Source organism: Pleurodeles waltl, chromosome 12, assembly GCF_031143425.1.
Source record: "Pleurodeles waltl isolate 20211129_DDA chromosome 12, aPleWal1.hap1.20221129, whole genome shotgun sequence".
NCBI classification, from domain to species: domain Eukaryota; kingdom Metazoa; phylum Chordata; class Amphibia; order Caudata; family Salamandridae; genus Pleurodeles; species Pleurodeles waltl.
In genome coordinates, this window is record NC_090451.1 from 48,837,385 (window position 1) to 48,859,877 (window position 22,493).

General features: G+C 46.2%; 1 protein-coding gene across 1 annotated transcript in view; it reads left to right on the forward strand.

Moving 5' to 3' along the window:
- Positions 1-17,800: 17,800 nt before the first annotated feature.
- Positions 17,801-22,493, forward strand: part of LOC138267388 (beta-1,4-galactosyltransferase 1-like) — a 167,564-nt gene continuing 162,871 nt past the window's right edge. Inside the window, exon 1 of the mRNA XM_069216291.1 lies at positions 17,801-18,176. Coding sequence (XP_069072392.1) covers positions 18,032-18,176 — 145 coding nt within the window. The 5' untranslated portion in view covers positions 17,801-18,031. The remainder of the gene's footprint in view (positions 18,177-22,493) is intronic.

The following is a 22,493-nucleotide window of genomic DNA, read 5'->3' on the forward strand; positions in this document are numbered from 1 at the left end:
CTTTAAACCAAATGTCAGCTAAATGCCGGCACCATTCATTGTCGTGGGCCCTCTCAGGTAATGTACGTGTTCAGATATTCTTGGCATTTTAACCTAGCAATCGGAGCGCGACACATAGTTTGGGTCTTTTTGATAAAAGTATGGCTTTAAAGGTGCACACAAACAAGCAGAGTGTTGCTCACAACAAAACAAGAATGGAACGAATGTGCCATACACAACGTTTGCCACTTGCCAACTCTTTGCGTCAAAGACCTGTGGTACTCACACTTGCTCTCTTCTGCTCGGTCATTGTGATGTAGAAGGTATGACAGAGACTGATCTCTGCATCCCTGATGCTGTGCAGCATGGCTAAAAAAATGTTTTAAAAGAGCAAAAAAAAGTATTTGAAGCGGCGACTCGCATCATAGTGTAGGTGCAATGACCACGCGCCTGCACCTACAAAATGAACCGCTCTTTTTTCTCTTTTTAGTGACAGATCAGAGTTACATCTGTAACTAAAGTCAAATAAAATTTGCAGGAACGTTAATTGTTTTTTTTAAAGCAGGCAGAGGGAGCTGAAACAGCCGGCGGGCGGAAGCAACACGGAGGGAGGACAGGCTTGACATGGAGGCAACACGGGTTATGGCAGGGGAGGGTCAAAGCGGAGGGGGTGCCAAAGCAACGCTGGGGTTGGTGCAAAGCAATATTGAAAGCGCAGGTGGCAGAGAGCAACAACAGGGAGAGAGAAAGGGGCTGAGGTGGAGGAAAGTAATGGGCGTGAAGCACATGGGCGGGTGCAAGAGGGAGAGCGGAGGGATGCCGCACATGGGCGACAGAGAGCCACCCAGAGACACCTTGACCATACAAAGGAACTCATCCCTCAGCCTCATTCTTCTATATGAGTGGTTCCCAACCTTTTGACTTCTGTGGACCCCCACTTTATCAATACTGGAACCCGGGGACCCCCATTAAATCATTATTGGAATTCGGGGACCCCCCACTGAGTCATTACTAAAGGCTGGCGACCTATTTTCTCAGCAGTCACGGACCCCCTGAGGAGGCTTCACGGACACCCAGGGGTCCCCTGCCCACAGGTTGGGAAGCACTGTTCTATATGGTCCAATTCCTCCTCAATGACTCGCAATGTCCTTATAATGCACAACACGGGGTACTTTATCCTATATACTAATACTGTTACCAGTGCTTAATTTGTGCTGGTGTTTTCCAGGGCTCAGCACTGGTACAAATTGTTAAACACTGGCACATATGTAAAAGAAACCACAACATGGTGGCGCTGTGCATGTACTTTAAGTAATATTATTTGAGTGTCAAACTATGTAATAACTTTAAATAAATGATAAAACTTGAACTTAAATCTGCAGTTTACAGTGACTTGGGTTGTGCCATCTGCAGTGGACCAGTGAGTAATGCCTTGGGCCCTGGCACTTAATTGTTTACAAATTAAGCACTACCTATTACAGTGCTTCCTCCACCCTGATCTGTCATTACAGGCCCTTTGGACTTCTCGTTCCACATTCCTCTTCACATTCACAGAAATACCAGGATCTCAAGAAGCAATACTATTACCAGTGTTTAATTTGCGCTGGTGTTTTCCAGGGCTCAGCATCGGTACTTATTGTTAAACACTGGCACATATTTAGGAGAAACCACCACATGGTGGCGCTGTGCATGTATTTTAAGTAATAATATTTGAGTGGTAAACTATTTAATACATCTTTAAATAAATGATAAAACTTGAACTTAAATCTGCAGTTTAAAGTGACTTGGGTTGTGCCACCCGCAGTGGACCTGTGAGTAATACCTTGGGCCCTGGCACCTAATTGTTTACAAATTACACTACAATATTACTCAGTTTAAAGAGATAGCGCCTTAGGCCGACCCCCTCAGGGCCTTGGTAGCCAATGTAGCCTTCGGATAATAGGCCAATGTCAGGGATTTGAAAACATTAGGATAGGATTATAGGGTGAAAGTTACAGTCGACCCTGGATCTGCTATTAAATAATGCAGCTAACAACTTCTGGAACTTCCCCAAGAACATTATTCAAGATTGTCAAGGATCTGTCTGAGCCCGAGGCTCCTCCACTCTGATCTTTCATTACAGGCCCTTTGCACTTCTCGTTTCCGCATTCCTCTCCACATTATCAGAAATACCAGTATCTCAAGAACTCTCTCAGTGGAAGTTAACACACAGCTCTCATAATGTATTGACTCCAGGGATGGACTGGGTCAGAAAATAGACCCGGACACCAAATTACAAGTGGCTTCATTAGCAAACCAGATAGGTAAAGAAAGTGGCCCACATTTGCAAATCAGGGCAGTTTCAAACTTGTAAAGACAAGTTGTGGGGGTGTTTTGCAAGGTATGGGAGACTGCATGCATTGCAATGTTTGTGAAAATACCAGGGTAGTCAGCAGTACAAACCAGCCCAGCAGCCCATGAAACAGGCCTACAAACTATCAAAGAAGCAGGCCACACACTGACCTGTGAGACCAGTCCTACGGGTACCGGCAGATTGCCCTGTGGGCCTGTCTGACCCCCATTGTCTCCAACACTCGCCTAGATACTGTGCAACACTCGACTAGATACTGTGCAACACTCGCCTAGATACTGTGCAACACTCTGTGCAACACTCGACTAGATACTGTGCAACACTCGCCTAGATACTGTGCAACACTCGCCTAGATACTGTGCAACACTCGCCTAGATACTGTGCAACACTCGCCTAGATACTGTGCAACACTCTGTGCAACACTCGACTAGATACTGTGCAACACTCGGCTAGATACTGTGCAACACTCGCCTAGATACTGTGCAACACTCGGCTAGATACTGTGCTTAGGAGGACGGGCTTGTTGGCAATCTCTGAGAATCTTGGTTTCGGTCTTGAACAGGGAAATAGATCAGCTCTCATTTTCTTACAGCTGAGTGCTGCGTTTGACACGATTTCACATGATATGTTGATTCAACGCAGACTGGTTCGTGGTGTATGAACCAGAGCACTCTCCTGGTGTCAATCATTCTTGAATGAAGTCCCACGAACGGTACACCCCTCTGCCCCTTCCCACTCCACTTGTAGAGCTCAGGATGACTCCTTTAGTCCTACACTGCTCTGCCTTAAAATGTCTCCACTTTGTGCCTCGATTAAATGTTTTGGCTTTTCTGTCTTCTGTAGACAACACCCAGATCAGTGCCTTTCAACGACGATCTTCCAGTGACGCTCTGCTAAATTTCATCCAAGCATGTCTGAGGTTGCAAAGTGGACGCGACTGAAGTCCTTGAGACTGAACAGTGCTAAGGACAGAGCTCTGGTACTTGGGCGGTCCATCTCTCCGGGCCTCTGTCTGGTGGCCTTGAGCTGGGCACCACGCCTCCACTGGGATTTCAACTCATAACCCCCGCACTTGGCCCACTCCAATTAATGTTATTTCCCACATACGTTTATGAATAAATTGACAATAGCCGAGTATGTTTGCACTCTATTGGGAATACTGGGCCGCAGTTTTATTACATGCATAGACTCTTGCGACACAACCTTTGACCTCCCCACTCCCTTTGTTCAGTCATAACTCAAAAATGCCAAAACCATCAATTATTGCATGTCATAAATCATTTTGAGTGCCACACATTGCTTTCGTTATGATTGCAAAATGTAATTTGGGTGAGAGGTCATAAATCACAGTTGATAGGTCATACATACATCATTTAACCAGGATCATAACTCTGCTGCGTGACATCACCTCTGCTATAAATCAATCAAGTCCTTGTAATTTGCTTGGCATAATTCTGACACCTATTGTAGTTGAGGCCATCCTCCATGCCGCTTTTTGGGGTCATCCACTTTTGTTGGTTCTTTAATCTGATCGTGAGGGGGGGGTAGCCTCTTAGTGCTGTTAGGCTCAACTCGCTACCTTGTCTGTCCATTTTGTGCCCTGCCAACCGGCGGGTCTGGGCCAGGACAAGATGCGCATCGCTGATCCTTTTACTGAGCCCCCCTCAAACTGTATGTGCCAGAAAATACAATATCATCATACGTCATGCCATTTCTGAGAGTTCAGTCATGCATTGGGACATGCGCAAAATATGAGAGGGACTGGAATATTCCAAGTTGATACCAGTCATTTTTGAAGGAGCTGAGAAAATACAACACATTCCTGGTTTCAGAGCCGGACCCTTTGGAGGTCATTGTTGAAAACCCAGGACCGCTAGTGGCATCTCTCACTGTCCCCAGCTCCTCCAGCTTCACAGCAGGAGGCAGAGGGATGCTTCAAGGGAGAGATGGAGGCGCAAACTAGAACCAAAGCGAGGGAGGGAGGGAGGGAGAAGAGATAGGAGAGAGGAGGAGAGAATGGATGGCTCGATAGAAAGAGAGATTACATAAGAGGACGAGGAGAGTGAGGCTGGTTTGAGCAATTTTTGCTAGGGATGATTTTGGTTCCCCAGCCTTGTCCTGCCTGCTTTTACTGTGAGGCTGAATTTGTCCATCTTCTAAGGGTGCCTCGAAATGGGCCAGAGTGGTCTACAATGCGTCTCAGAACACAGGTTTACCAGTGATGGTCAGATGTGCCAGCAGTGCTCACATCACCAGGGATGCTCAGGTATGTCGACACTGCTGACATCAGTAGGGGTGATGCTCAGATATGCCAGGTCTGCTCACGTCACCGTGGGAGATGCGCAGATATGTCAGCAATGCTCACGTCACCAGGGGCGATGCGCATGTATACCAGCACTGCTCATGTCACTAGAGACAATGCTCAGATATGCCAGCACTGCTCACGTCACCATGGGAGATGCTCAGATATGACAGCAATGCTCACATCACCAGGGGCGATGCACATGTATACCAGCACTGGTCATGTCACTAGAGACAATGCTCAGATATGCCAGCACTGCTCACATCCCCGCAGGGATGCTCAGATATGCCAGCATTGTTCATGTCACATGGGGAGATGCTCAGATATGGCAGCCCTGCCCACATCACTACAGGGTATGTTCAGATATGCCAGCACTGCTCATGTCACTAGGGGAGATGCTCGGATATGCCAGCACTGCTTATATCACTAGGGGAGATGCTCAGATATGCCAGTACTGCTCATATCACTAGAGGAGATGCTCAGATATTACAGCATTGCTCACATCGCCACAGGGGATGCTCAGATATGCCAGCACTGTTCATGTCACTAGGGGAGATGCTCAAATAAGGCAGCCCTGCCCACATCACGACGGGGTATGTTCAGATATGCCAGCACTGCTGATGTCACTAGGGATGATGCTCGGATATGCCAGTACTGCTTATATCACTAGGGGAGATGCTCGGATATGTCATTACTGCACATATCACTAGGGGAGATGCTCGGATATGCCAGTACTGCTCATACCACTAGGGGAGATGCTCGGATATGCCAGTACTGCTCATATCACTAGGGGAGATGCTCAGATATTCCAGCATTGCTCACATCGCCACAGGGGATGCTCAGATATGCCAGTACTGCCCACATCACTGTGGGGGACACTCAGATATGCCAGCACTGTCCACATCACCACAGGGGATGCTCAGATATGCCAGCAATGCTCACGTCACCAGGAGTCTGCTCACTGGGTGTGATGGGGAGGAGTCTTCAGGGCTCACGATTCCAGGGCAGTTTCTTAGGGTGGCAGAACATGCAGAGGTTACTTATTGCCATCAAGTATTTTTATTTATCTAGATGCCAGGACACTTTACTGTAAACATATGTTGTTACACGGATAGCTACAGAGGTCAAGAATTACAAAATATAACTAACTATAGTTACGTAAGCTCTAGATTGCAATTTGCTAACTCAATACAGAAAAAGGAAACACGTTGTACAATAGGTATATAAAACAGTGACAAATTCGCAAGCACCTGATGAATTGAGTTCTGTGACAACAACTGGGTGAACATGTTCTCAATGGAGGGGATTTGCTGCAATGTCAGCTAAAAGCAACCACAGTGCTGATTTGAGGCTGCAAACTGAGCTTCTTATCCACGATGAGTCTTAGGCTTGTGTCACCATCAACACTGGTGAGTTTACGGCTGAGGATGTTGTGTGTCCATCCAGGATTGTAGTGGAAGTTTTGATTTTGAAAGGGAAAGGAGGAGGAATTTAGTTTGGGAAGAGATCAGTTTCAGGTGGTAAGTCATCCAGTTTTGTGCAGAGTTTAGGGTGACGGCGAGGGGGTGAGATGTCATCTGGCGAGGTGAGCTTTAGATAGAGTTGTGTATCATTGGCATATTGATGATAGGAATTCCCTGCTTTCCTAAGGAGGACTCCAAGAGGCTCAGTGGACAGGTTAAATAGGGTCAGGCCAAGCATAAACCCTGGGGGGACCCCTTGCTCTCCTGCCATTTGTGTTGAGACACAGTCTTCAATTTTACTCCTCTGCAATCTGCACATAAGGAAGGATTCATACCATTTAAATACCATGCCTTCAATGTCTATTCAATTTTTGAGCGTGTCTAGGAGCGTGTGGTCGTTGACTGTGTCAAAGGCGGAAGATAGGTCGAGAAGCACCAGGAGGCAGGAGTTCCCCCGTGTCTAAGATTCTAAGTGCATCATCGACCACCTGTAGTAAAGCTGTTTCTGTGCTGCAGCTCTGATTGTATACAGAAAACCAATGACAGGTAGGGACAAATTCAATCCTTAAGTTGTAAGAACAGTCCTTAATTCTGTTACTTATGGATTTATTTCTTTACAAATTTATTTCGAAGATTTTTAATATAGCAAAAAGGATCTATGGTTAACAAATATGATTTAGTGAACAATACATAAATAAATACTCACAATATACGCACAATCGACCACATATAAAATTAAAGATTTAACAATAAAAACCATCCTAAGATGGTACCCTACACATTACAATAGTGGTCACTATAGTGTAATTTCACATGTGATCCACTGCTCTTTGCTCAGGTACTAGGCTTTTTTTACACTTTAACAATCAACGTATTGTGTTTTTCTTTCACACAAACGTGATATCGTGCGTTTCAAGTCTTTGCAATCTAATCCATTACTCGGTAATGTGAGTATAAAGGTTAGTGTTACTCAGGCTTGGTTCCAGGAAGTGGTTTGAAGGTTCGGTTTTCATGATGATTTTCAGGAAGTCTTCCTCCATTATGATGTAAATATTTGCCAAGTGTCTTTGTATTTGCACATCAGGGGAGGGTGGAAATCTTGACATAGAAGTGATTTTACTTTGGAGCAGAAGATCTGTAGAAACACTTCTGCTTTTGTCAGTGGGTCAGCAAATTTGATGGATGTGAAGAGGGGGGGGGGGGGGGGGGCTGTTGGCAGTTTTAACCAGATCGTAGAGTTGCTTCAGTCAATTATTGTCGGAGTCCAGGAGGGATGTAAAGTGAGTGGATTTCTCACAAAAGAAATGCCTTTTATACAATTCCCTTGCATTTTATAGACATTTGAAATTAGTGGTGGAGGGCGAGTCTCCATTTCTTCTCTAGAGTTCCTAGGGCCGAACGTAGAAAGCGGTTTGCATGGTGCAAACTGCGAAAATCGCAGTTCGTGCCATGCAGAAAGCCTTTTGCGATGCACATTCACAAGTTGCGAGTCGGTACCGACTCGCAAATTGTGAATGCGACTCGCAAATAGGAAGGGGTGTTCCCTTCCTATTCGCGACTCGCATCGCAATGCAGAATTGCTTTGTGACCGCGAATGCGGTCGCAAAGCAATTCGCAGTTACCACCAGTGTCACACTGGTGGTAACCCATTCACAAAAGGGAAGGGGTCCCCATGGGACCCCTTCCCCTTTGTGAATGTTGCCAAGAAGGGACCACTGCCTACTCTGAAAAACTGAAACCAAAAGGTTTCGTTATTTTTTTTTATTTTGCAACTCGTTTTCCTTTAAGGAAAACGGGCTGCAAAATAAATAAATAAAACTGCTTTATTTAAAAAGCAGTCACAGACGTGGAGGTCTGCTGACTTCAGCAGGCCACCATCCCTGTGAGTGCAGGGACTCGCTATGGGGTCGCAAAATGCGACCCACCTCATTAATATTAATGAGGTGGGTCTTTGCGAACCCATAGCGAGTCGCAGACGGTGTCAGACACCGTTCTGCATCAGGGTTTGCGATTCTGAAATTGCGAGTCGCACCGACTCGCAATTTCAGAATCGCAAATTCTGACATTGCTACATCTGGCCCTTAATGCTTTCCTTTACTCAAATAAGGCCTCGTTGAACCATGGCGTTGGTGGTTCAGGTTGGTTGAAGTGGGGCTACTTTCATTTTACAAACTCCCCTACCAAAGAAATAGACACAAAGAAATGCTACAGTACAGCTGTTCTGGTATAATTTATCAGTCCCACCCCTCGTCACCCCCCCAAAAAAAAAATATATATATATATATATATATATCACAGTTTACAAACTCCACCTACCATTCAACTTCACATAAATGTTCACATCTTGTTGAAATCTGGATCTGACCTGCTTCTACAAACTGTTCCCAACAGTTCCTTTCAAATCCATCTCACAATTATTAAACTTGATTTTTGGTCATGTTCCGAAGCGGAGATTAGATCTCAGGTCTACAGGTAACAAACATGGAGGTGAGGATATTTAAAGATGGCAGGATAAAAACTGTTCGCTAAAGGGGGAGTCAGAACACATGGTAGCTGCTTCCTGTTCAGCCCTCCAGCTATGAAAATGGTGTCATCCAATATTAGGCGGATTGGCCTTCGAAGGAAAAGAAATGCATAAACAATAGCCAGTATAACTGCCTCAAGGTCTGGAAAGTCCTTCTAAAATGGCAGTGCTAAGAAGCAGAAATTGGTACATTAAGCATATCTCCTGCTTCCATCTATAAAATAAAAATATACCACTCCCTGCCCAAAAAAATATGAGCGATCTCGTATTCTTTTAATAAAGAACTTGAAGCCCTTCTCGTCCAAGGACACTTCCAGATATGAATGACAGTAAAGTGGGCTTCAGGGAGCTAGAGTTGGGTGACTTGAACGCACATTCTGAAATGAGACCGCTCTGTTATACAGTGATGTCACTTCCTGTTTACTGTCCAAACATTGAGCCTCGTCTTCGGAGATACCAACCTCAACCGGTGGTTGAAGTGTCCCCCACATTTGGTTGAATACTTGGTATTGCTTGCCTTTGACCTCTCGCCACAAGATATAATTTACTATGAAGCCAGTGCTGGAAGGTAAGGGTATCTTTCTTGATCCCAGCCCAACAGCTATTTCTGGTCCGGATCTAGGATCCGGATGACCCATGGAAATATACAGAATTTGTCCTGGTATCAATTTCTGACAGGAGGCAAAATCCAGCAGCACATATTGTCTGTAGTCCATTCACTGCAGCAAACTGCAGGCATCGAGGAGACTTTCTAATTTTGGGTTTGAGCCAGGCCTTAAATAGTGGGCTGATTTAAAGTGCCATCGGTCCTTCTTTTGTTCAAGTATCATCCTGGCTGGGAGCTATGTGGAGCTTAATACGTAGAGGCCAACGCAAAGGAAGGAAACAAGGCACACAGCTTATCACTTCACAAGTGCTTTAGAAAAACTAAGATTTGTAGGCAGGTGTTGTTCAATCCCCTATGTAAGATGTGCGTACACAGAAAGAATGCAAGATCTATCTGTGCTGATGAACACTTACCCAAATAATGACATAAATGTTACCTCCCAATGTTTTCTTTTTTAGTTTTTTTCAGCGCTGATTATCCTAGTGTCGGGCGCTTTACATAACACACAGAGCCATAATAAATCTAACAAGTGTGTAAGTCAATGTACAGGAAATATTACTTAACACAGTGAGGGTTACAATGGGTAGCTATCACGTGTACTTAATTGTAGACGTTATATGAAGAGTGGATGGTCTGGAGAAACACAGAGTCAGGATATAACGTAGCACAGCGATTGTGGTAGTTTGTACTAACAAGACTTTATTACTTCCCAAAGGAACCCTTCTTTGAAATCTCAGAACAATAAAGGGTTGAGAAAAACTAATACTGATCTAAACAGGTGACTTACAGTTTGCAGCTCCTAGATCACTGTGCTACGTTAGAAGGATTGCAAATCATCAAATGGAAATAGCAAAATAATCTCAGTGTCAATAGCAGTAGCCCGCTTGCCCATCTACATAAAATACAAATCCGGGACCTGCGTGTTACACGGCGTGCCCAGCAGCAGGCACATTAACACTCCGAGCTAAATTGTGAGTCAAAAATGTGACTGGACAAAACACAGAAGTCTCCCAGAACTGTATTAACCTCTAGAGCAGGGGTCTTCAAACTCTGGGGCCTCAAGTGATCCGAGGTGGGGGTGCCAGGCTCTGGCCCAAAGAAGCCTTATACAGATAACAGGCCCTTGTTTTAAGCAGAAGCATGTTATTGCATCTTTAAAAAGATAACAGTACTTAACTGCAATGTTTAAATAGTTCTAGACATATTTAAACATTGCCACCTTTATAAGATAATTGGGAAAAATTCTGAGGGGGGGCCCAAAGATTTTTATTTTTCAAGTGTGGGGGGGGGGGGGGGGGGTGCAGCATTAAAAAGTTTGGAGACCATAGCTCTAGAGTTCTCTCACCACTGTTAGAATTCCTTTAAAATTGCTGGGCTCAGAAAGAGGGCAGCAGCAGGTGTCTTAACCGTGTGATATTTTCTCCTGGTTGCCAATTTTTTTTGCAGCAGTGTTTATTTAAAATAAATGCACAAGTTGACTGTCAGACTCTGCTTTTAAAGTTCCGCCCTTCGAGCCCTCACTTCCGTTTCCCGCGGCCACACCTTGACCTCCAGCTTGTGGGTTCCCAGTTCCTACATTGTATGTACCATATATCTATATACTGGGTGGTACTCTAGCTCCTGTGTATAGCGCTCAGACACCCTGGTTAGTGAGGTTGGCACTATAAAAACTTCGACCAACTGGCACTAGTGAGCATCCTTGCTCCAGACTCCTGCATAGGTGTCTTGACGGTACATTGCCTTCCTCCCTGAAGCTGAATACGGGTCCAAATATTTGAATATTACTGGTTGCGAAACAACACGCCTCGTAAAAACTAAATTTCAGGTCTGGTGATGAGTAAAGACTGTGAAACACGTGTCAGCGGATAATCACAAGGTCCACAGCGGCAGTGATGAAAAGATAAACTCAATTTGATGACTACAAGTACCAGAATTCATTGGGGCCACTTGCAGCGGCAACACCTGGGAGTCGCCAGAGTGCAGTCACGTGAGAGATGCCATGGGCCACCTCAAAATACCAAAGTTTGGACCAATCTGAGTTCACATTGTCTTTGTTCCCTTTTTTGAATATTGAGTGAAAAACCGACGTCTTGAATGTTAAGAAAAGAGGTGACAGAAAATAAACAGAAAAAATAGTTGTGTTTTATTAGTGTTCCGTTAGCCACGGATCTTGTTAATAAACATAAAGTTATGCATAAAACTAGTTTCACTGTATTTATTTTAATTTTAAAAACCTTGCGTCAGTCTCCACAAATACAGACCAGGCAACCCGATGCAGTAGCACTTTATGTTTTCACCATTTATAGAAATAATTACAGATGTGGCACTGTACTTTTCAGCGTCTGTGGTTGCGTTTAAAAATCAGTTGTGAAAAACGAGAGCCTTGTTTTTTAGCAATACACGTGTTTGTGCTGATTCTACGGTGTGTTGTCTCTATTTTTGCAAGAGTCTTACTGGGTGCACACAAGATTTGTTTATTTTGGAAGCAAATAAGCACCAACCGGATGCCCCGAGTTTTATGTTTTTGCAGTAGAGAGGTGCTTAATTTGAGTCGGTGGTTGTAGGTGGTCGGCAACGCCACGCATTTGGGGGCCGTAGGACATATTTTCTCCATTAGACTTTGATTCAAAGCAAGGGACGGATTGACAGAAAAGGGTGAAACAAGGAGGCAGAGAAATATGGGAGAAGAGTGAAAATGCAGAAGGTAGAGATGAAAAACAGCAACTAGGAGTGGGGTAAACAGGCAGGTAGTGTGAGGGGTGAAAGAAAGAGGCATGAGATGGAATCATGACCAGGGCTCGTTGGTATTTATGAGATAAAGAGACAGGAAGTGTAGGTGGTGGAAGAGGCATGAGATGAAATCGTGACCAGCAATCTTTGGTATTCATGAGATGAAGACAAAGGAAGTGTAAGGTGGTGAAGGAAAGAGGCATGAGATGGAATTAAGACAAGGCAGCCTTGGCATTCATGAAATAGAGACAGGACATGTAGGGTAGCCTTAGCTTCATGAGAAAGGAGGTGTAGGATTTAGTAAAAAGCGCATGAATTGGAATCGATATGGGCCGCCCTGGGATTCATGAGATAAAGTAACAGGAAGCCTAGGACGGTGGACAAGAGAGGCATAAGAAGGAAACAAGACTAGGCATCTTCTGTATTCATGAATGTCACTAAAAGTGAAGGACAGTCAAAGCAGTTTGAGATGGAATTAAGACTAGGCGGTCTTTGTATTAATGAGATAAAGATACTGAAATTGTAGGGTGGTGGAAGAAAGGCATGAGATGAAATGAAGACTAGGAAGCCTTGGTATTCATGAGATAACGAGGAAGTTTAGGATGGTAGAAGAAAAAGCATGAGGTAGAATCAAGACTAGGCAGCTTTGGTATTCATGAGATAAAGAGTTAGGAGGTGCTGGAAGAAAGAGGTATGAGGTGGAATCTCGACTAGGCAGCTCCTGGGTTCATGCGATAAAGGGACGGGAGGTGTAGGGGTTGCAAAAATGAGGCAGTAGGTGGAATCAGGAGACATGGCAGTGTTCATGAGATAAAGAGACAGTAGCAGTGGGGAGGTGGAAGAGAGAGGCATGAGAGGAAATCAAGACCAGGCAGCCTCAGTTTTCATGAGATAAAGAGACAGTAAGAGTAGGGTGACCACCTGGCATTGAGGCAAATTCTGGACAGGACCGTAAAAAAAATTCAGGACAAAGGGTCAAAATTCAGGACAAAAATTCAGGACAAAGGGTCAAAATTCAGGACAAAAATTCAAGCACAAACATCAGTTTTACAAACACACGCAAGAGAGGCCATGCCTCACTATGTTGTCAGTGCATTTATTTACTCTTTTTTAACATAGCACTATTTATTCACTGTGGTCTTTTTGGAATTGCCTCCTGGTGTGCTACATTCAGGTGTCACATTACGTCCTTGTTCAGTAGTAAATTAATGCTCTTCAGTACTGCGGCAAGGCCATCACCCATACCCAAATCTACCCGATCTTTCCTGAAGAGAAAGTAACAGCAACATTTTGATTATGTTTCTGAACATTTTAAAAACCCTGGCAAACAGTTTGGGAAACATTAAGGTAATTAACCTTATGCTAGTTTGAAAAAAAATTGAACAAAAACATCTGGCTTACCCCAACCGCCCATAGACATTCTACCTAAAAACAATTTAACGAGGCAGGGCAGATGGTGTGGGCGACAGTCTCACACCTAATGTCAGGATGTGATGTACCCAAAACTTGTCTGTAGTCTCACAGCACTAGAGTGTATGTCCGGGACTCTACATTTATCTCAGAAATGGGAGCCCAGACTACCAATCAAAGATAATAAAAGAGGAGGATGAAATCGAGAGCAAATGGAAGATCCACGGCAAGTAATTCAAAGGGTTGTTGCTAAGAAGTGGATAAATAAGGAAGAGAAGAACAAGGTGGGACAATTCCTAAAATCAGGCAAGATGGGTCCACAAAGACTAGTGGAAGGTATTAGGTACCTAGGGAGTTGTCGCTGCACACAGGAGTGAAACAGAAGAGGCACTGTCAAGTGGTTGAACAAGCAACACCCACCCACCTTGGCAAACTCTTCTGGTGCAATGGTCCGCTGTTCGTGCTTGTGAAGGGTGAGCAGGGGCTAGATTTGCTGTGCATTCAAAGAACAAAGTCAAATGTCAGGCTCTGTCTTCGGTGGGAACTTAGTGTTTACTTTTCTTTCTCTGACTTCAAAGTGAGAGGATTTATGCAACAATCTTGCTGGATACTGGGGTTCGGAAAGAGTTTTTTTTAATCACATGACAACATTTAAATAAACTTCAGAATATATCAGAATTAGGAGATCAAATGAAGCACCTTTTTGTAAATTCTGAACTGTGCTGGAAACAAATACCTTTATACGATTAAAACAAATCATTGCATTAGGTGATGCAATTTCCACACATCATCGTCTGAGCACAGTATAGTTTGATTTGAAAAACTGTATATCTGTGCAAATGTAATGGTCATTTCAGTAAAAAAAAATGTGTTGTCTGTAATGGCAGTGTGTTAGCATACCATCCATACTCCACTCCACTGTGCTCTGCACCACTACACGCCACTGCACCCTACTCTGTATCACTCCACTTTACACCACTCCATGCCACTGCACTGCACTCTTCTCCATTCTGGACCACTCCACATTATGCCGCTGCACGCTATGCTACTTACGTTATGCCTCTCTACTCTGTACCACTCTACACTATGCCAATGCACTTTACGCCTCTCTACACCACTGCGCTCTCTTCCTATACATGCTATACAACTCCAGTACTGGCAACACCAATCTAGTCCGCACAACTGCACTGTACTCTGAAACAATCTATTCCACGCCACTGCACTCTATGCCACTCTGACCACTGCACTCTTCTCCATTCTGGACCACTCCACATTATGCCGCTGCACGCTATGCTACTTACGTTATGCCTCTCTACTCTGTACCACTCTACACTATGCAATGCACTTTACGCCTCTCTACACCACTGCCCTCTCTTCCTATACACGCTATACCACTCCAGTATTGGCAACACCAATCTAGTCCGCACAACTCCACTCTGTGCCACTCTGCAACACTGCACTGTACGCCACTGCACTCTATGCTAATACACTCTATGCTAGTGCACTTTACTCTGTAACACTCAACTCTGTGCCCCTGCGCTCTACATCAATATACTGTACGTCACTCTAATCTACTCTGCACCTCTGCACTGTATGCTACGGCACTCTACACCACTTTACTCTCTGCCATCACACTCTATGCAACTCCACTCCGCCCTGCACCTCTCCACTCTAAGCCACTTCACTCTACTGTGAAACAATCTACTTTATGCCACTGCACTCTGTGCCACTGCATTCTATGCCACTGCACTCTACCCTACACCTCTCCACTCTACGCAACTGCACTCTACTCTGAAACAATCTATTCTACACCACTGCACTCTATGCCACTCTGACCACTGCACTCTAGTTCAATGCTCTCTACACCACTGCACGGTGACACTCTACTCTGCAACACTGCACTGGCCGCCACTATATTCTACACCACTCTACTCTGTACTACTACATTCTGCACCAATCGACTCTATGCTACTCTGCTCTGGCCCATGCCACTCTATGCCACTGCACTCTACACCAGTGCACGCTAAACAACAGCACTGCATGCCACTGCCCTTTACTCTGCACCACTACACTATATGGCACTGTTCTCTGTACCACTCTACACCACTGAACTGACACTCTACAGCACTGCACTCTACACCACTCTACTCTGTACTACTGCATTCTGATCCGCTGCACACTATGCCACTGCACATCACTGCACTCTATGCCACGGCACTATACTCTACTCTGCACCACTCTACAATACTCCACTCTGACCACTGCTCTCTAGTTCAATGCACTCTACACCACTGCACGCTGACACTCTACTCTGCAACACTGCACTGGCTGCCACTATATTCTACACCACTCTACTCTGTACTACTACATTCTGCACCAATCGACTATGCCACTCTACTCTCCCCCATGCCACTCTATGCCACTGCACTCTACACCAGTGCACGCTAAACAACTGCACTGTATGCCACTGCCCTTTACTCTGCATCACTGTACTATATGCCACTGTTCTCTGTACCACTCTACACCACTGCACTGACACTCTACAACACTGCACTCTACTCTGTACTACTCTATTCTGTGCCACTGCACTCTAGGCACTATACTCTACTCTGCACTGCACCACTCTACAATACTCCACTCTGCACCACTCTATGCCTCTGCACTCTATGCCACATGAGTCTAGTCTGCACACTATGACACTGCGCCACTCTGCATTACTGCACTCTCTGCCACTCTATTGCATGCCACTCTACTCTACTGCACTCTATGCTACTCTACCCCATGCCACTCTATGCCACTGAACTCTGCGCCAATGCACTCTAAACAACTGCACTGTACGCCATTGCCCTCTACTCTGCACCACTGTACTCTACGCCACTGCGCTCTGTGCCATTCTACTCCACTCTACATCACTGCACTGACACTCTACTCTGCAACATTGCACTCTCTGCCACTGGACTGTACACCAATCTACTCTGTACTACTGCATTCTACGCTACTGCACTCTATGTCACTGCACTCTTTGCCACTCTACTCTGCATCACTCCACTCTACGCGACTGCACTCTACAGCACTATACTCTACTCTGCACTGCACCACTCTACACTACGCCACTGCACTCTCTGCCACGCGAGTCTACTCTGCACTCTGTGCCACTGCACCACTCTACACTACTGCCCTCTCTGCCACTCTACTCCACTGGACTCTGTCACTCTACTCTGTCCCACGCCACTTCATGACATGCCATGCCACTCACTGCACTCTATGCCAATGCACTCTACACAACTGCACTGTACGCTGCACCACTACGCCACTGCTCCTATGCCACTCTACTCCACTCCACACTACTATGCCACTAACTTTTAGCCATGCTGAACAGCAGCCACTCTGGTGTATAACATGGCTAAAACACATTAGCAAAGCCAAAAACTCCTCCGTAGACGAGACCTATTGGCTTTGCCAATGTTTGTTAGTACTATAAGGTACTGATGTCCCTGAAAGAACTGTGAATGTGTAAGTCCCTATTTTAAACATGCATTTGACGCCTCGTCAGGGCTAGTAAGCACTATATAAATACAGTTACATCTTAATATAGGCTGCTACAAAATGCGCAAATACGTTTCGGTTAAATTTTAAAAAGTGCTTCTCAAATACAGATTTGAATAATATGCAGTTTGTACACAGTACTAACATTCTTTATAACAGTCAATTAAAACCACACACTCCACAGCTCACCTTGGAATACCCTTAAAGTATATCTCCAAAAGAAAATGTCTTTGACATCAGAAAGCTTCCAGTGACTCCTTTGGTGAAAGTCATTGCAGGTTTTCAAGCCCCTTTGCATTTGCAGATTGCCCACATTTGCATTTCTTTAGGGAAGGAGACACCCTGGGAAGAAGGCCTTTTATTATCTGTCTGCCCCTCCCTCCCTCAGGGCACAGGAGACTCCCTGCCTTTCACTCCAGCTGGGGAAACTACCCTGACCATAATTTCGCCCTGCCTCCTTGTCCTTTTGGTGAAAGGCTAAAATTATGGACAAATGCCGTCCCTTAAGCCTTTCATCACAGGCAATGGACGGCAGGGCAAAATTAGGGGCAGTCCGTGAAATTTACGGACGGGTGGTCACCCTCCAGTAAGAGTGGGGTGGAAGAAACAGGCATGAGATGAAATCAAGACCAAGTAGCCTTGGTGTTCGTGAGATAGAGACAGAAGTGCAGGTGGTGGAAGAGGGAGGCATGAGATGGAATCCCCGGGTTCATGAGATAAAATGACAAGGTGTAGAGTGGGGGAAGCGGACAGGGAGCGGGTCCCAGGGAGGGGAGGTGGGTATTCTACAAGCCCGGCGTGCAGCATCGCAGGAGGTGGGGCCCTAGGAAACCTTTGGCTCCTGCACCTATTTTGCCTTTTTACATAAATTCCTTAGGCAGGGGCGTGTTTCTATAAGGCGCTCCCAGGTCCCTTGCCCCGTCCGGGGTAGTCCGAGAGCGGCGTGGAGGAGAGATGGCCTGGGAGGAAGTGACTCAACCTTTGCACCTGAGCGGTCCTCCCTCCCCCTCGCACCTGGCAGGTAACTGGGAGGGAGCGGAGCCTCCTCGGCAGTCCACGCCCGAGCCGTAGCAGGCGCACAGCTTCCCTCTGAGGGGCCGGAGCCCCCCGGGACCTCGCCATGACGCGCCTCAAGAGGTACCTGTCGGCCCTGGGGCTGCTGATGGGGGCGCTTTTCGGCATCGCCTTCATCCAGCGCTGGGTACCACTGACCCTGGACCTCCGCGCGGTGATGCCCGCGCGTGGCTACCGCTTCCAGCTGAGGGGTAAGACGGGGGGCTGGGGAGGGGGAGTTACTTAAATATAACCCTGTGACATTACACAGAGATGTTAGGGGCTCCAGAGGGGGGCTCACATTCCTGATACTTTTTTTTTTTTAATATCCCTTGTCGTAGTTTGTCGTGCTCCTTTTAAGTCCAAAACTACAAGTACCAGAATGCAGAGGGAGCGGGTCCGAACCGTGTGACCCCTTGCTCCTGTCGGGGGTCGGCCAGACGGGTGGAAACGGGTGAGGAGGTTGCGTCCTTCATATTGGGGGCAGGTGTGACCCCCCTCAGTCAGTTACTTACCCCATGCCCGGAATATAATGCTTAATTCAGCTCGCAGCCTTCTGTGCACCGCGTTGTAAGAATATGCAACACAACTTTGCCCGAAACAGTTATTGTGGCCAATGGGAAAAAAACAAAAAATAGTCCCGTTCTGTCTGTTAGGCGTCCGCATCCCCTCGTTTTATGGAGACTATTTTCAACCAGACCCTCCCCTCGTGTAGTGTTGGGCAGACGCACGTGCGCCTTTACTCGCCGCATTCTGGGACTTGTAGTCCTCCGCAGAGGCGGCTGGCGTCCCAAACACTCGGACTCCCCAACGATAACAGCGGAATAACAGGGAATATGTGTCCAAGTTAGAGATGCTCTTGTCTGTCTCGAAATGTTCAAGATGCAGCAGGCGGACTACTTTAAAAAGCCCCGCTCCGTCCAAATATCCTTCCTCACGTAGTTAAAAGCGGGGGCCGGACCTCGGGTGCAGCGTTGGGATGCGCTCACGCTGTGCCCCGACTACACGAGGAGACTCGACCTTAAATCCCGGCTTCCCCACCTGCTAGGACGTGTGATCCTGGGGAGAGCAGATTATCTCCGGTTGCTTCAGCTTCTTTGTCTGCCAGCATCTGCGCTTGTGGGAAGAAACCCTGTGTCCACCGCTGTTTTCTTTCTAGCTAGGTAATAAAGTTTTCTGTTGAGCACACAAGCGCCCAGAGGCGATCTTATTTCCGTTTTTGAGTCTTAAAAATCTTCTCGCTCACCCCCACACTCCTTTCTGCCTGTTTGTGTCTCTTCCAATTCGTTCTATTTTTTGAATTCCCTTTGTTGCACTGACTGCAGAAGTATTTAACACAGACCACCTTCTAGGCAGTGCTGGGGGCAGAAACCCGAATCGTTGAATGGCGCCACAGCCTGAGCTCTCAAGGCACTCGCCACGGTGGGTTGGTGCTTCCTGGCAAGTATCTAGAGAAGCTGGCACCGATGTTGAAGACTTCACTTCAGTGCTGCCCAGATGGCACCTTTTGCCTGGCCCCCAACTCGCATCTTTCCTCCCAACATAGTGCTATTGTGTAATCCTACCCAAGCGACAAGCCTCTAGGCGCTTTGCAGTGAGCAATTAGCAACGACTCAAACATAATGAGGGGTAACCGAACAGCGGCCAAACTGTAAGGACGTCGAGGGGATTTCCGACTTGCCAAGGCCTGCAGGTGGGCAGATGTCTTTGTGCGGAGTTTCTTATTTATGGTAACTTGAGCTAGGACAGTTTGGGAGGTATTCTTTTCTTGAAATGTAATTGGGGAAAGAGGGTCTGGGGTCCAATTAAGGAGGGCTTAAAAGGAATATATTGACCAATAGCGGGCAGTATTCGATTTTGCAAGTAGACTGGAGTCCAAACCTGTGGATCCGCTTGTGAATGCTTCATCAAGCGAAATGTTTGCGTTGCCAGCTGTAGGTGGGATATTTGGGGCTACAGGGGCTCTCTGGATTCAGATAGCTGAAGATAGGTTTGTGAGAAGGCTGTTGTCAGGTCGGGCACATCTCAGACTTGCTGGCACATTCCCCGCTGCTAAGGGGGGCCAGGACCTGGAATGATCCTGAGGTGGAACTGAGGCACATTATTCTAAAATGGCGCATGTCTGGAGAAGGGAGGTGGCCCCCACGGCTCAGTGACGTCAGATCTCTAGCGGGGAAGCTGGGTGGTCCCGAGATACCCGGGTCCCCCGAAAGGACCACAAAGGAAGAGTTGGGCCGGGTTAGGAACCATCTCATCTCTGTTGCGTATTCTGAGAGAAGGCGGAGAGCTCTTTAAACCCTCGGGACATCCCCTTGAAACGCTGGCCTTCAGCAGAGCCACATGTGGTCCCAACCCCCCACCCCCCCCCATCATCGGTGTCTCCTCACGAGATGGAGGGCTCATCTCTTGCATTGGCTGCTTGTGGAGCCGCAGGGGAGGAATACAGTAGAACCCCTGGGCCCCCGCCGCTGTGTTTTATGAAGTCACGTGGCTGTGACCTGGGTTTATTTCTATAGATGATATACATTGGGTTTTCTAATTTTAACCTGTTTTTTTCATGAACAAAAATAGTTTTCTTCCTTTTAATGTAATTTAACTGATACACTGAAAGCACTTTGTGATATTTTCAGTATGCTGTGTTTGTGTGTGTCTTTTTTATGGTTTTAATTAACTGAATAAAAATTGTTTGAGGGAAAGAACACATTTTCTGAAGATTACCCAAAGCGCCTGGAAGCCATTCAGTTTGCCGCATGAGGGTTGCAAGGCCCATTCTTCAGTGTGACCACAGCTAAAGCCTAAGTTGGTTGGAGGCAGGTATTTTCTGTAGTGCGCCAACACACATCGTTTCTGGGCCGAGCACGCAAGCGCTCTGACATGTTGTAATCAATCTGTGGGCTTTTAACCACGCCCACCGCACGCCCATCACCATCACTCCTTCATGGGCTTGCCTTTCAAAAATCCATTGTTATCATTGGTAAATGCTTTACGTTTGTCCTTCCTTGGCACAGTTTTGTTTCCGCCTTTGCCATCCCCTCGTTACAGGGATAATTGCACGTTTGCCGATATGGTTGACTGCGAGCAAACTTGTTTTTCTTTTTGTGTCTCTTTCGAGCTCACGCTCATGGCAGCTGCGGCGCTTTGAATTAACTTGCTTATGTCAACAATTTTACTTTTCATTTTCAATTTTAGTGACAAGAAAAGTCCAGTTGGGAATTTACGAAGCTAATAACGCTAACTCGAGCAAACGTGAGACCAATTGCATTTCAAATGCTTGTTGTTAGCGATTGTTACCTTCTGTATTCACTGTTCATGTCTGTACGCATATAGTAGACCTATGGGCTAAATCTGAAGTACATACGTGTCACACGTTCGGTGCATATAAGCGATGGGAGAACAGACGTGTGCTATTTACCAGAAACATGCAGTCGCTATTACAATGATGGGACCTCGCCATGTAATTAGCTTCACGTACACATATGTATTTCTATGGCGTTTAGAGTCAGAAAGACTCACTTTGTGGTAGTCGGGGTTGCAGGGGTGGGTTTGTGTTGTGGTAATTATGTTGGCGCTTCATTGTGTTCTTGCGATGTTGTGTTACTAAAGTAGCCTTGTGGGTTTGTTTGGCTGTTGTATGCTTTCAGCCCATACCTATGGTCTGCATCCTTGGGGATACAGAAAACAATGTCTTATAGCTACTGGTCGAGCAGTCTAGGACTATGCGCACTCCTTAGGGTATTATAAAAATAGATATTGCAGACATTTATTTTACAGAAAAGGCACCAATAGTGATCCTGTACTTGGGGATAATTTGAGACTTCATGGAAAATTGTTTTTTTTTTGATTGCTTATGAGTTTAATTCCACTGACCATCCTTCAAGAAGAATTGCCGATGCCGGACACCTGCAGCTCGGGTCCTTCGTTTCAAGGTCACGAAGATCAGTCAAGGTGAGTCAAAGCTGGCTGGGGTGGTCTAAAGCATTTCTAATTTTAAGTCGCTTCCGAGCTGGGCACAGCACGACTGCTGAATGGAATTGCACCAAACGTGGCATCAACGTGGACCTGGACTTAGCCTGCAGAGTTTGCCAGAGGAGTGAGGAGCCCCCCCCTGAATATACTGACACTATTTGCTAGCGCCAAGATGTCTTCAGCTGGTTGGCGCTGAAAGTTGACTTGCTGTTTATGTTGCAAGTTCAACTCAGACCTCACTTTCCTCACGAGTATCTTTCCGAAGTTTGTAAAGGTTTCAATGGTCTCCTGTATTGCTCTTTCCACAAAGGCCCCTGAGTGGATGAGGCCAACGCACCCACATCCCTTGGCCCTGCTTCTATGGCTGTGCCGCTGGTGACTGACACTTCACAGCATCTGTCCCTCCATAGCTTCCTTTCTGATTGGTTGATCTCGGGCTAGGCCCGTCCCCTTGGACACAAACAACTAGAATCGCTCGGAGCTGCTGATCTCTGGGGACCAGCGGCGCAGGTGGAGTGGCCACAGGCAGGATTAGTGTGCGTGCCCCACCACGCACCGGGCAT